Source organism: Alligator sinensis, unplaced genomic scaffold (assembly GCF_000455745.1).
Source record: "Alligator sinensis unplaced genomic scaffold, ASM45574v1 scaffold1269_1, whole genome shotgun sequence".
Taxonomy (NCBI): Eukaryota; Metazoa; Chordata; order Crocodylia; family Alligatoridae; genus Alligator; species Alligator sinensis.
Window position 1 is genome coordinate 174115 of NW_005843072.1, and position 12894 is coordinate 187008.

The following is a 12894-nucleotide window of genomic DNA, read 5'->3' on the forward strand; positions in this document are numbered from 1 at the left end:
CGTATTGCACCTGAAGAACATGGGCACTTGCAAGAAGCTATAGAAGTATTTTCCCAAGTGAAGATACTTGCTTGCAGGGCAGTAGTTAGCCCACAGGCCTCGGGGTTCCACTCAGTCCTCATTCCTCTGCATAATCAGCTCCACAGAGAGGTGGTAGCAGGTAGCAGGTCTCCGATGCATGGGTAGTTGGCTTCCAGAGATAATAGTGGTGGATGACACAACTGGATTATAGTTAGCCCTGCCCAAACAAAAAATGAACATACCGTTCCTCCTCTCTGTGTGTGCTGAACAATTTACAAGGTGCTAGGAAGGCTGTAGGCTGGGAGATGGTTACACAAATACCGGCTAGGTAAGCTAGTCATCTTCTTCCAACAAAGTTTGCCATTCAGGTAAACATGTTTACAGTTCCAGCTGAGAACAACCAGTAAAATGCCAAGCTTTAATATTTGGCTTTCAGGAAATACACGGGAAGGAAAAAAACCCCACAAAACTGGTCTGGGACTTTCACTGTCAGTTGTGACCTGCTTACATTGTTCATTGTAAGCTCCTGTCTGCTGCATTTATTACCGTGTTCTCGTGTTTCTGTGGCTTGATATCTTTAGTCATGCATGGCAGAAGACTGTGCTTTGGTGTGCAGAAATGCAGTGTGGCAATGTAGGATTCAAGTGAGACTTCAGTACATAAAGCTTTCAGCATTTTAAAACTATTTTTGGTTAATTTAGTAAAACGAGTGACTTCTGTTTAAATGCATCTCTGGCACAAGAGACACAAAAGAAGTTACAGAGAGTTAACATAGCCACAAAAAAATAGTGAACGTGATTAAATTTTAAGACCCTATACATGGGTCATCCTCCCAAACAGATCTGCATGGCCAGAGCCACCTTTTTCCATTAAAGAAAATGAAACCCTCTGGATGGGGGGCGGTGTGATACTTAGGCAGCACACACACAGAATGATGTAAAACGCGTTGTGCATTCTGTCCCTCGCTTTCCATCCGTTACCTTAGTTTGAGCTTTTCAGTACGGGAACTTAAATGTTGGTGTGTGCCACCATGAAAAAAATAGTGAAGTGGAACTTCTGAACACAGTGCAGATCTCTGCATGGCTTTTCAGTGATGCTTCTGCAGCAGCATGCTTCTGTAGGGCCCAGGACTTGACTGGACTCGATAGAAAATATCTAAAAGATTGAAGCAGACCACCATTGGCTTCACCAGAGAGAGAGTCTAGAATTGGTACAGTGCAGCTCTTGCACTCAGACATTTGAGAGATGCCAAAATTTGCGCCCTGTTTTGAAATGAACAAGTTAGTAGATGGGCCCTGGGGAATGCTGTAGCTTCTTTAATGCTGAGGAATCTTGATTCACAGGGGAGCCCTGCACTGTGTGAAGTGAGCAGAATGGGAAGTAGTATGAGATCAGAATCAGGCAGGTTAAGAACCAAGAACAAGCATAGACCTGATCTGTGGCCACAAATGCACATGAAGCCTTCTGCACTGAGCGCACATGCGTCTCGTTAGACAGTTGAAAGATCTCTGTGGTTCCAAGCAAAGTCATTTCAGAAAGCAGGTGGGTGAAAGCATGCCGAGATACAAGCAGAGCTCCGTTCTTACGTACTGACTAACGCACATCAAGCTGGAGTTTGTCAGGATAGGAGAGCAGGCAGATTGCCAAAATGCAGCAGTAAGTTTGAAGATGTAATGAACCAGAATCCATGTGTGGCCTGTGCAGATGCAAAGAGGGGATATTTTTTCAAAGACGTGTTGTGAATAGAGGAATGGGGAGGGTTGTTCTTTTAATATTTCTTTTAAAGTACATTGTGCTGTTTTGGAGGGATGATGGATTTTGGTGAAGGGGTAGAGTTGCCTTGAACAAATAGAGTCTTGGGTTTGGAAGGTATTGGGCATTTCTGATCATTTTAAATCATAACTAGTCCTTGGGGCCTGTTATCTTGAGAGAGATTTTTCTCAGGTCCATAATTTGTTACATCAGTGGTGGCCAACCTTTTTGGCAGGTGCACAGCAAGTTATGCTCCCCCACCCTGGTGCTGCTCTGATCGCTGGCCCCAGAGGTGAGGTGTATCTGATAGTTTGTGCCCTGGGCTGGAGGAATGGAGGCTTGGGCTCGGCAGGATGGTGCTGCAAGACCACAGCATTCCCTGAACCAAATGCCTGGAGCTCATGTGCCACACCGAAGCTCCCTGTGTTACTGTGGCATGTGTGTTACAGGGTGGCCATCTCTGCACTAAATAGTGCCTGGCTTGACCTTCAACATGTTGTCACTACATTAAAACACGAACGCGTTGTCTGTCTGTGCCAGCAGTTGTTAGGTGACTGACAGGAGCTCTTGTGTCAGGGCTTTGAAAACTGCTTATGTCAGTGCAGCCATGAAAGAGGCACCAGTATCTTGAATAATAGTGTTAATTCACAATGCAAAAAATCATATCCTAGGAGCAACACCAGCTAATTTAACTTCTCTAGCTGTTTTCCTTCCTGGAGGTTTTTTATCTAGTGTTTTCTTCACGCTCGGCATGGGTTGTCTAGTTTGGGTAGAACAGGAAATAATAGCTTCCAGAGATATGAAAAAGGTTCCCCAGTGACATGTATTGTAAAGTGTTAACTTTTTTCTAAAGTGACGCGTTGCTAAATACTGATCAGTACCCTGGGACCTCCAAGACACAGAAGTGTCGTAAGGGAAGATTTGCTGACACGTAAACTGTCGTGGTTAAATACCACACAGCATGCTTCATTATGAGATGTTGGACAGTGCTAGCGTATATAAAACCTACAAAATCTTGTAATCTGAGATAGCTTTCACTAAGCAACCCTGGCATGTTAGAGCAGCCATCTCTTGCCTGCCCCCACCCCTCTGCCCACCAGCCGGCAGAACATGCCACCAGTGGGACTTTGGACACGGGAATTCGGTAGCAGGCCCTGCCCTTGCTCACCCTGCTATCAAATTCCCGGCACCAGCAGGACTGCCCCCCAGCCAAGTGAAATGGCCCCATGGGTTGGATCTGGCCTGTGGGCTGTCTCTTGGACACCCCTGGCCTAGGTCAGAGAAGCTAAGTAAGGAAAACAGCCTCCAAGGGCTCTGGCCATGGGTATTTGCATTTTTTTAAATATGGTTTATATATGTTTTGCCATTTGGCTTTTGAGTTAGATTTCTGTCTAAGCTCAGTTTTACTGATTTCTGCCGGTTATAACTAGTTGAATAAATTCCTCAGCATTCGAGTGAAATGTAATAACGTGCAAATTTGGAAGAACAGCTGGCCGTCATGAGGAAAGCAGCCTCCCTACCAGCTTCTGGGTGTGTTGAGGAAGAGGTAGACAAGGTTAATCTGATATCTTTTATTAGACCAACTTAAATAGTTGGAAAAAACCAAATTAATCAAGCTTTTGGGTTCAAAACCCCCTCGTCAGGCTGAGGAAGTCCCTGCGGTTGGTGTGTGCTCTTCCTGGATGGAACGCAACGTAAAGCAGCCAGAGGCTGGGCTGGGCTGCATGCAAGACAGGCAGTCAGTGAAGATGTAGATTGAGGAGTCAATGGGTGAGAGACAGGCTGGGCAGAGGGGAGAGAAGGGGGATGAAGAGGTGCCACTTAACCACTGTGTCATAGCTTGGATGCCCCTGCAACTTTTAACGTAGCTTAGGGAAGTGAAGTAACCTTGGAGGTGATGGCTTCACTGTTCCAGTGGCATTAATGATAGCCAAGGTACAAAGGCAGCTTGTTTCAAAGAATTCTCCATTCCCAAATCCCATTCTCTTCCACACCCACTTTCTTGACCTGCCTCTGGAGAGGATGTCTAGATCCTGTTCCTGATGTTGGCCTCCAGAGCTAGGTTTCCGGGTGCTAAGAGCGCGCGCGCACATGAAGCTGCGACGACAGAGCTCTCAGATTTCTGGTACCAGCTGTAGTGCTCTTGAAAAAACTGTCTCAACACGTACTGTGCCTTTTCATTGTGTTGGATGACTGCTGTACTGAGTGGCACCATTAAGAGCTGCCCACTGATAGATGTATAGGAGAGATAGCAAAACGGGTTTTCCTGCTGCTTATCTTTGTTTCTGCTTGAGATTGTCTGACTGACGTGTGGATGATGGGGTCAACTTAAAAAAAGCCTCAAGTACTTCAAACAAGTACTTCAAGTATAAGTGGATTGTACTTTGCCTTGGCTCTGACTCACTTGTAATTTTTCTTTTCCCTTCCTTTCTTTACACTTGCTGCATGCTGCATGCCGCTCAGAGCGAGGATGAAGAGACGGATTACGATATGAATGACTCAGATTAAGTGTAAATGTGATGGTGAGCACTAGCTGCTTTAGGACTTTACCCACATGCTTTCCACTGTCCCATCCAACCCCCACGCCCCACCAGTATCATCCTTTGGCTAGCCCTGGTGTACTTGTCCTGTGGTCATAGCTGCCTTTTTACCTAGTATCAGGTGAAAAATAGTAATAGATCTAGAGTAGCATCTGTTGCATAGATGGTGATAACATAAGAAGACCCCTTCTGGCTGCCGTGCTTTCTGTGATGAATAACACTTCTATTACCGGTTGCACTGATGGGTTCTGGTTTTTTCTCAAAGCTATTCTGGGACACGGAAAGTGTCTTATTTCCACTCTGGTGGCAAATATTTTTGGATAGAAATTGTTCTCTGTGGTTTCTTAATTACACTTCCTGAAGGTTTTTTTGGTCAACTATTTTGTATACAGCGGTGTTTAACAGAAACACGTAGTACCATACCTTCACTAAATGTCTGGGCTGGCAATATATTAACAGACTTATCCTTCTGAAATATAAATCAGCAAAGATAGTCTAAACAAAATGCAAGATGGAGTTGGAAGCTCTGTATTCTGTCCTGGCTTAAGCCCCCTATGAACACAGGCAGGTCATGTGGTCGTTGTGCTCCGGTCACTACGTGTATAAAAGGGAAGAACCCACGTGGGGAGCGGTCATCTTGTATTATTGTTTGGCGATCCTCCTGTAGAGTGTGCTCTCAAAGTTCACATCACTTGTGTGAACGATGAAGGAGCAAACTTGGAGTTCTTAAAGCCGTGATCTGGAGGGACAACAAAGATTTCTGCAGAAAATGGTCCCTCAGTCTGGTATTAGCTACGTCTGTTCTGCTGCAGAGCTTCTGTTAGAGACTGGACTCCCAGGTAACGCAAACTATAGTGAAAACACTGAAGTCAATGGAAGTTAAAGATGTTCATCCCATGGGATCATACTCCAGCTTCTCATCTGTACAGCTAGAAATAGTCTTTATGCTGATTCCTTCAGTGCTGCTTGCACATAGATTAGAAAAGCTGTTTATCTTGAGGTGCTAAAATGTTCCAGAAGCAGGCACAGTGTAACAGTGGCTGCTGCCAAGGTAGGAGAAATCTGCTCACCAGTTGCTTCCAATACGGTCATCTGCTTCAGGAGAATCTAATCCTTATGCTAAAATAAGTAAATAGGCTTTATTGTCATTAAGAATATTCCAGATGTACATGAGCATGCACGCATGGACTCTGCCCACAGACTCTGCCTCCAGTGCCCTGCTGCTTCACGAAGCTTCTCCGAGAGCGAGAGTGGACAGAGCATCTCTGCTTTCCCACCTGTTCAGAATGCTTTGTGCAGCAGCGAACACAACAGGTATATTACTGCCCGGCCATGGTTTCAGGCCGGAGTCACGGAGCAGGGACAGAAACATAATAGGAATCCCAAATTCATAGCAAGGAGGGAGGTGGTGGCTGCCTCGGGCAGTTCCTTTCCTCCTACCCATGTAAATCTAGAGGCTTAATCCTCTGGAAATCAGGTGCCTGGTAAAATTTCCAGGCCCTGTTCATGAGGGAAGGCGAGGCTCAAGAGGGCAGGGAAATGATATGGGAAAAAAGCAAGAGAGTGGTGGGGTAAGGTGGGGAAGATGCACACTGCTGCAGGAAGGACAAGATGAAGCGAAGCCAGGAAGGGAATGGCAAAGCAAGAGAAGTAAGTGTGGACTGTACGGTGCCCTGGCTTGGAATCACGCATTCTGCTGAAGGTTTTTTTGTTGTTGTTGTTTTTTTCATAGTTTTAGGGTCGGAAGGGACCTCATAGATCTTCTAGCCCGCCCCCCCGCCAGGGCGGGAGAACAACAAAAGAACCCTAAAAACAAAAACGGGACTCAAATGAGTCCAGCCAGGTAGGTATCCAGCCTCTTCTTAAAGATCCCCAGGGTAGGGGCCAGCACCACCTCCCTTGGAAGTTGGTTCCAGCTCCTAGCCGCCCTAACTGTGAAGTAGTTTTTTCGGATGTCCAATCTGTACCTCCTCTCCATCAACTTGTGCCCATTACTCCTTGTTATGCCAGCGGGGGCTAGGGGAAACAGCGTCTCCCGCAAACCCTTCTGGTTCCCCCTAGTGAGTTTATAGACGGTCACCAGGTCCCCAACCCAGGTTGTCCTTGGGTTGCCTCTCCATGTTCCCCGCTGTGGGATGCATTGTCTCATAGATTGTCAGGGGCTGGAAGGGACCTTGTAGATCATCGGGTCCAGGCCCCCTGCACTAGGCAGGAAAAGACAACTGGGGTCAAGTGACCCCAGCGAGGTGACTAGCCAGTCTCGGTGCAGCTCTGAGGTGTGGCCAGATGTGTGTATATAGTAACTTCAGAAGTGGAGGGGCTGCCACCCAGGAGCGTGCAGTAGCTCTTCTAGAGCCAACGTGTCCTCAGCAACGGGCCTTAGACGCATCCTAGCTGCAGAACTCTGTCAAGCTGCTGATGGAGCACCATATGGACTCGCTTCTGTGCAGTGGTGTTCTGCGCCTGTCTTCAAGATCTGAGGCCCAGTTGGACAAAGTACTCAAGTCCCTCATCCCACCTTCCTGAATGAGACTACTGATTGCCTGCGGCAGAAGTTGGCCTATGCAGAGGCTCCTCAAAGGAGAAAGGAAGGTTGCTTACTTGTAATTGGAGGTCTTGGATCTGAAGAGCTAGTGGAAGGAATTCAGGTAGCCTGGTGCAGGCCCCTTTGTCCCCTCACCCTGGGGGTGTTCAGGAGAAGCGATGAGGAAGGCCGTGGTAGTGGAGGAGCGGTGGTGAGGGACCCCGCGGTCTAGGTGCAGCTGTCTGGCTAGTACTTGGGCAGTGCACTTCAGGAGTGGGAATATGCAGAGTCCATTTCGAGGAGTCTCGGTCACAAGGAAGCATTTTTTCAGGGTGATGTAATTTGCCCACACAAGCTAAACTAATAAAAAACAGATTGAACCCAATCAATCAACCTTTGTGTGCAGATGCTCCAGGCTGGAAGTATGATGTTAAATGGATTAAGCAAGTTCATTACTACGTCTTTAAAGGGATGCCACTCCTGTGCAGAAACGAACTCTGGAATTCATTACATGATTTATTCAGCTGCTTTGGGGGGGGACCTGACATCACAGGTGGTTGCGTAGCACTTAGTGAGTATACTGTGGTGAAGTTTCCTGGATAATAGAGCTAAGGCACACGTTTGCTGCCATACAATTAGCTTGAGTAGTAAGATGCATGCTTCTGAGGTTCACTTAACAGGTTGTACTGTGCTCAGAGTAGGGGCGGTCTTCTGTGTTCGGAGAGCTCCCACACATTATGGGCACTACTATACTATATGTGGGCACTGGTGATTGACTGTATTACAATTAAATAAAGCAATTAATTATTTCTTAGTTGGAAGGGTAAGGAGTGTGGTTTTGGGCTCCATGGCAGCACAGGCATTCTTCCCCAGTCCCTTTGTTAACAATTTTCAGTAATTTTTTCAAGGGCTGGCATACTCAGATTTCACTTGTGTTTTTCCCTGCAATTTCTCACTCAGTGCTTTTAATTAACAGCCTAGAGTGCTGAGGTTTATTAATGATGACGTACATACTGTTTGAGTGAGAGATGTTCTAAAGTATTTATTAAAAACTATCTAAAAATCTTTGCTTAGACATTCATAGACCCACTAATTATGCTGTCATCTGCTCTCCTAATCTAGAAAGGATCCGACCACCAAATAAAATCCAGGTGCCACTGGCAGTACTGTTGGTGAGTCAAGAGGTGGAGGCGCTCTGTCAGAATCCGTTCTGAGCCAGGACCCCGGTGCAGACCTAGGAAGCACTGTGCTCCCACACTTAAATACTTCAGAGTAAAGCTTACACCTGAGGGCCCCTAAGAACTGTGGTCCTGGCAGATCTCTCAGCACATGCACAGCAGGACAGGTGCTATCCTAGGTGACTACAACCACTTTACCCCTTGCTGGCTGATTTTCTTTTTCTTAAAAAAAAACCCAAAAAAACCCAGGAAAAGCATAGTTTTATATCGCACAAACTCGCCCCTAAGTATATGCCAACCTTCTCTTAAAACAGATATTTCCTCAGGTGTGGAGCCATTGGGCAGTTAAACAGCTTCCATTTTCATAGGTGTACAGTGCTGTGATGTGTTTCCAGGTGTGGATGTTAACTGGTGATGAGCTGGACCCTGCTGCAAATTCCACTGGAAGGATTCCTTAGGGGATTCCTTAGCACAGGGGTGGGCAAAATGTGGCCCGGGGGCCAGATGCGGCCCGCCCGGCCATTCTAGCCGGTCCACGGGGCCCCTAAAAAATTTAGAAAATTAATATTTATCTGCCCCTGGCTGCCTGTCACGTGGCCCTCAATGGCTTGCCAAAACTCAGTAAGCAGCCCTCCGCCCAAAATAATTGCCCGTCCCTGCCTTAGCATGTCTAGCTTCCAACATCCTTTTTGCTGGTGGTGGGAGTTGTGTGCCTTTGCTGGCACCACAAGGGCGAGGTATCGGCTGGGCCTATTTCCACTGACTGCTCTGTAAATACTGCTCTGTACTTGCGTGCCATGCACGTTCAGCACTTTGTTGCATCGTCTTTTCTGCAGTCAGCACTTGCCCCTTCATTTGTTCATTGGTTTCCTGAAGAGCCAAACTGTGGAACTGATTCGCAGTGTCGCTGTGCTCCTCATTACTTCTTGCCCATTGCATTTAAAGCCCTGAGCCTAGGAACGTTAAGCACTCAGATACCCGAGAACAGGAACCAGGAGCCCTTTCCTGATGGAAGGAGGCAAAAACCATTTGTGGCAAAAAGGTCCAAACCGTCAGTAGGAAGCTGGGGGCGAGCAGAGGAGAAATGGGCTCCATGTGAACAGGTGGCACAGGGTGGAGTCACCAGATAGTTCAGGGGCACAAACTCAAATGCTGTTTTCTCCTGAAAATATATTTTAAACCCCACCTTTCCAAAACCTAATTTCTGAGTTGAATAATTTTGTAAACAGGCTTCTCCTGGCAAAAATGGGCATCTGCCCCTTGCCCTCACAGGGTGAGGACAGGCTCAGCTCTCGTGGCTGGGAAAGGTGGACACGGTGGAACAGAAGGGGTTTGATATATGAACTGGTAGTTCATTTACTAAGACAGATTTGTACCAGATACCTGGTTTGCAGAGCAGGACTGGAGTGATGGGTCTGCCAGTCTCTGTAGGCTCTGCCTACAAGCATAGGGTCTTGCAGCTGTGACACTGTGAGCTAATTGAATCCTATGGAAAAGTAGTTCTTGGTGGCTGTCCATGGGTGAAGCCCGCTCACTGTGAAGTTTAAAGCCACTTAAGTGCCTGCCTTGTATGGTGAAAAACAAAGTACTGGCCAGGTAGCATGTGGAAAATGGAGCCCCACGGAGTGTAAGGACCAGAATGCTTTGCAGGCGTAAGGGGACTTACACGAGCTGATACGTTACATGAAAATATAGCAAACACAAATATTACTGAGTGATCAAGCAATTAAAAAAAATAATACATCATCCAACAGGTAGCATTCATGCTTCAGAAACCTACCCAGTTGTTCTGCGGAGTGAGCAGCCTCACCTTTGAATTTGCCATATACGTCATGCCCTGGGTTGCTTTAGGAAATCGGGTAAGATGCGGCAACTACAAATAACCTGTTCTGTGCAGACACTGGCCTCACTCATATAAACTCTTAGGGCACTTTTACACGTCCATCGGAGCAGACTTGATTAATCCCACTATCGCTGTGTTTGCGCCAGGTTTGCTGGGCACATCTTGTGTGGCTTGTGCACTTTTTCATGCTGTTCTAACTGACAGAGGTTGCAGCTGAAACAAAGTTCCAGAAATGTTACAAGGATAATTAATTAAATACATGTGATTAATCGACTCTGCTGGAGTATTGTAATTGGAACGCTCCAATGTACTGCAGCGCTCTGTGTTCAGGGTCCCACGTTTCAAAATGACGGCGGGGGTGCTTTGACTAAAGCCCATTGAACGAGCCTTAGTTAAAGCGCCCTCACCGCCATCTTGTACTGCGGGACGCTGACCACACGAGGCGCTGCGGGTGGTTTAATTAGAGCGGCTCTAATGAAAGTGTCCCACCCTGGAGCACGTGTGTAAGCAGCCTTAGGCGCTTGGTTCCTTCCAAACATTATCTGTCGGCAGGTTCTTTCCCACTATCAGTGCGTCCGCACCAGGTTTGCTGGGCACATCTTGTGTGGCTTGTGCACTTTTCCATGCTGTTCTAAGTGACAGAGGTTGCAGCTGAAACAAAGTTCCAGAAATGTTATGAGAGCAAGGATAATTAATGGAATAAAAGTCCAGACAGGAGGTGAGCTCCCTTGCCCAGTCACAAGTAGGTGACAACAGCACTGTCCTCAGAGAAGCTGGCCCAGTCCACGTACCTGCTGTTCCCGCAGCTTTCCTCCTGCTCGTGTGACTTGCGCGGCTCATGGCGACCTGTTCGTTCAGGTGACTGACACCTGGCAGCCAGTTTTTGCTCTTCTGTGTTAAGGCATCTGTGTCAGGAAAGTCCGTAAACTGCCTCTTTGCGATGTTCCCACCCAGCTGAGCCACGGTGACTTTCTCTCTGTGGTGCCCAGGCTTTGGGTGTGATATCTGGGGAATTTTCACTTATGTGATTTTTAACTCTCTCTTCCAGATTTTGCAAGAGCGAGGTTCCAGGATGTGAAGACAGTATTGAACACTGAAGATTTTTTTCCTCTTTTATTCCAAGATGCAGTGAATTGTCACATGGAAGAGGCTTGGCTGTGAAATGAAGAGATCTGATTTAGACAATTTTCTGTTGCTCTGGGTTGAACCATTTTTGCCTATAAGCTGGTATAAACTGGCTGAAAGCACTGCAAGATTACTGAATGGGAATAGATTTTGTGAGAGTGTGTTAAGTTTTGGTTCTAGTGCATGGTTGTACTCTCTCGTGGGCTGACTAATACTGGTCACATGGAAAGAAACCACCATGCACTCCTTTTTTCCTCTGAGACATGTAGCACTTCCACCTGGTGCTGGCTGACCCAATGTCGATCAGTTTGAAGTGGTTTTGGTATTAATCATGAAAACAATTAAAGGACAATGTACTTGGTGCTACGTATATATTACAGCCCGTAAATGCAAATATTTGGGCCTACATTGTTTGTTTCAGAATCAATGGCAGCCCCAGTTTACTGTCTTATACTGCACATTCCTTATGGCTCTGTGACACGCTCTCGTATGTCAGAAAGGTGTAGGAGATCAGCTGAGACTAGCATGTAAAAAATTACACTCCAGGCAGAGGTCCCATAGGAGAGGAAGGGTGCGCATCATGGCTAGAGAGAGGGCTTATTTCAATATACAAAGGGAAGACTAAACTTAGAGAAAATGTCCCTTGTCTGAGTCATTCCTCCTGTCAAAACTTCCTCCTGGAAAAGTTAAGCTCCAGTCTTAGCCAGATGTTCAAAAAGAGAATCGGTAATTTTTAAAAATGAATTTTACACCTGAGCATCTGGTCTATTTTTTCCAAGTGTCTGCTCTACCCAAACGTATGTACTTCTTAAATTGCCTGCAAGTGTTGAGTTCCTCTTGGATTTCATTAGGTATTTTTGAGAGTTGGAGCGTGTACGGATACGTGGCCGGTTAGTGCTAGATTCCAATCTCTTGTGAGTGGGTTTAAAATTGCCCTGAAGTGTGAACATGAACTCGCCCAATTAAAAATTGGAATTAATTGCTTTGAATATTCAGGATGTTTACAAGTCCATCTCCTTGTTGTTTCAACTATGCAGTTCTTTCTGATTTTTTTCTAAGAACGCTGCGTGGAAACACTTGACTCAGTTTTTTTGGGACAGGCCTGTGGTAACTTAATACATAAGTCTGGGGCGTTTGTTTTAAACAAAACCATTACCATGATCTTTGAATTTGATGGAACCAAATTGACAGTAGGAAAGCTCTCAATTCTTGCAGCTTCACTGGCCTGCACAGCTTCAGATGGAGCAGCTTAAAAAGGCTCGTCAGAGACTGTCTGGAATTCTAAACGCATTTCAGCCTGTTTAATGAAACAACCTCAGCATCTGTGCATATACCATATCTTCTACCACTGAAGCATGTAATGCTTCACGTGAAACCAGACTTGCAAGCGCCTAGGGTCCACCTGTAGTTTTTTTTAAACTGTTGTACGCTGGGAAAAGTTTGCCTGGAACTGTTTGTAAAACCATTTCTACTGAGTAGGGCAAGCAATGGGCTCAGTGGCCGTCCATGCACTGAATGCTTGAAAGGGTTTGTAACGTGTTCTGCTCCGTGGGCACGGCCTGCACGGGAGGCTGCTGCCCCTCTGCAGTACCACATACAATGCTTGTCTTTCTTTAAGGTGTTAAAACATAATTGAATTTACTAAAATGGAATTATTCTGCAGGGGAAATGTTTATACTTTTTATACTTTTTTAGGCATCCATATTTTATCAGGTTAGAGTTAATGCCTAAATTTCCCCTAGATAGTAATAAGTAAATCCTATGTATCTGAAGATAAGCATAATAATTGTTTGTTTCAAACTGCATATTAAAGCACTTCCTCAGCTGCAATAGCCACTGTGTTTCAAGCAGCTTGACATGACCCGTGTTCTTCAGCCTCGGTGGCTCGTGGAGTTGCAGCCTGTAGGGCTT

General features: G+C 46.1%; 1 protein-coding gene across 1 annotated transcript in view; it reads left to right on the forward strand.

Annotated features, from left to right (window-relative positions):
* PDPK1 (3-phosphoinositide dependent protein kinase 1) overlaps positions 1-12882 on the forward strand; it is a 98571-nt gene extending 85689 nt beyond the window's left edge. Inside the window, exon 19 of the mRNA XM_025193591.1 lies at positions 10907-12882. Within this exon, the coding sequence (XP_025049376.1) occupies positions 10907-10936 (30 nt within the window). The 3' untranslated portion in view covers positions 10937-12882. The remainder of the gene's footprint in view (positions 1-10906) is intronic.
* Positions 12883-12894: the final 12 nt, after the last annotated feature.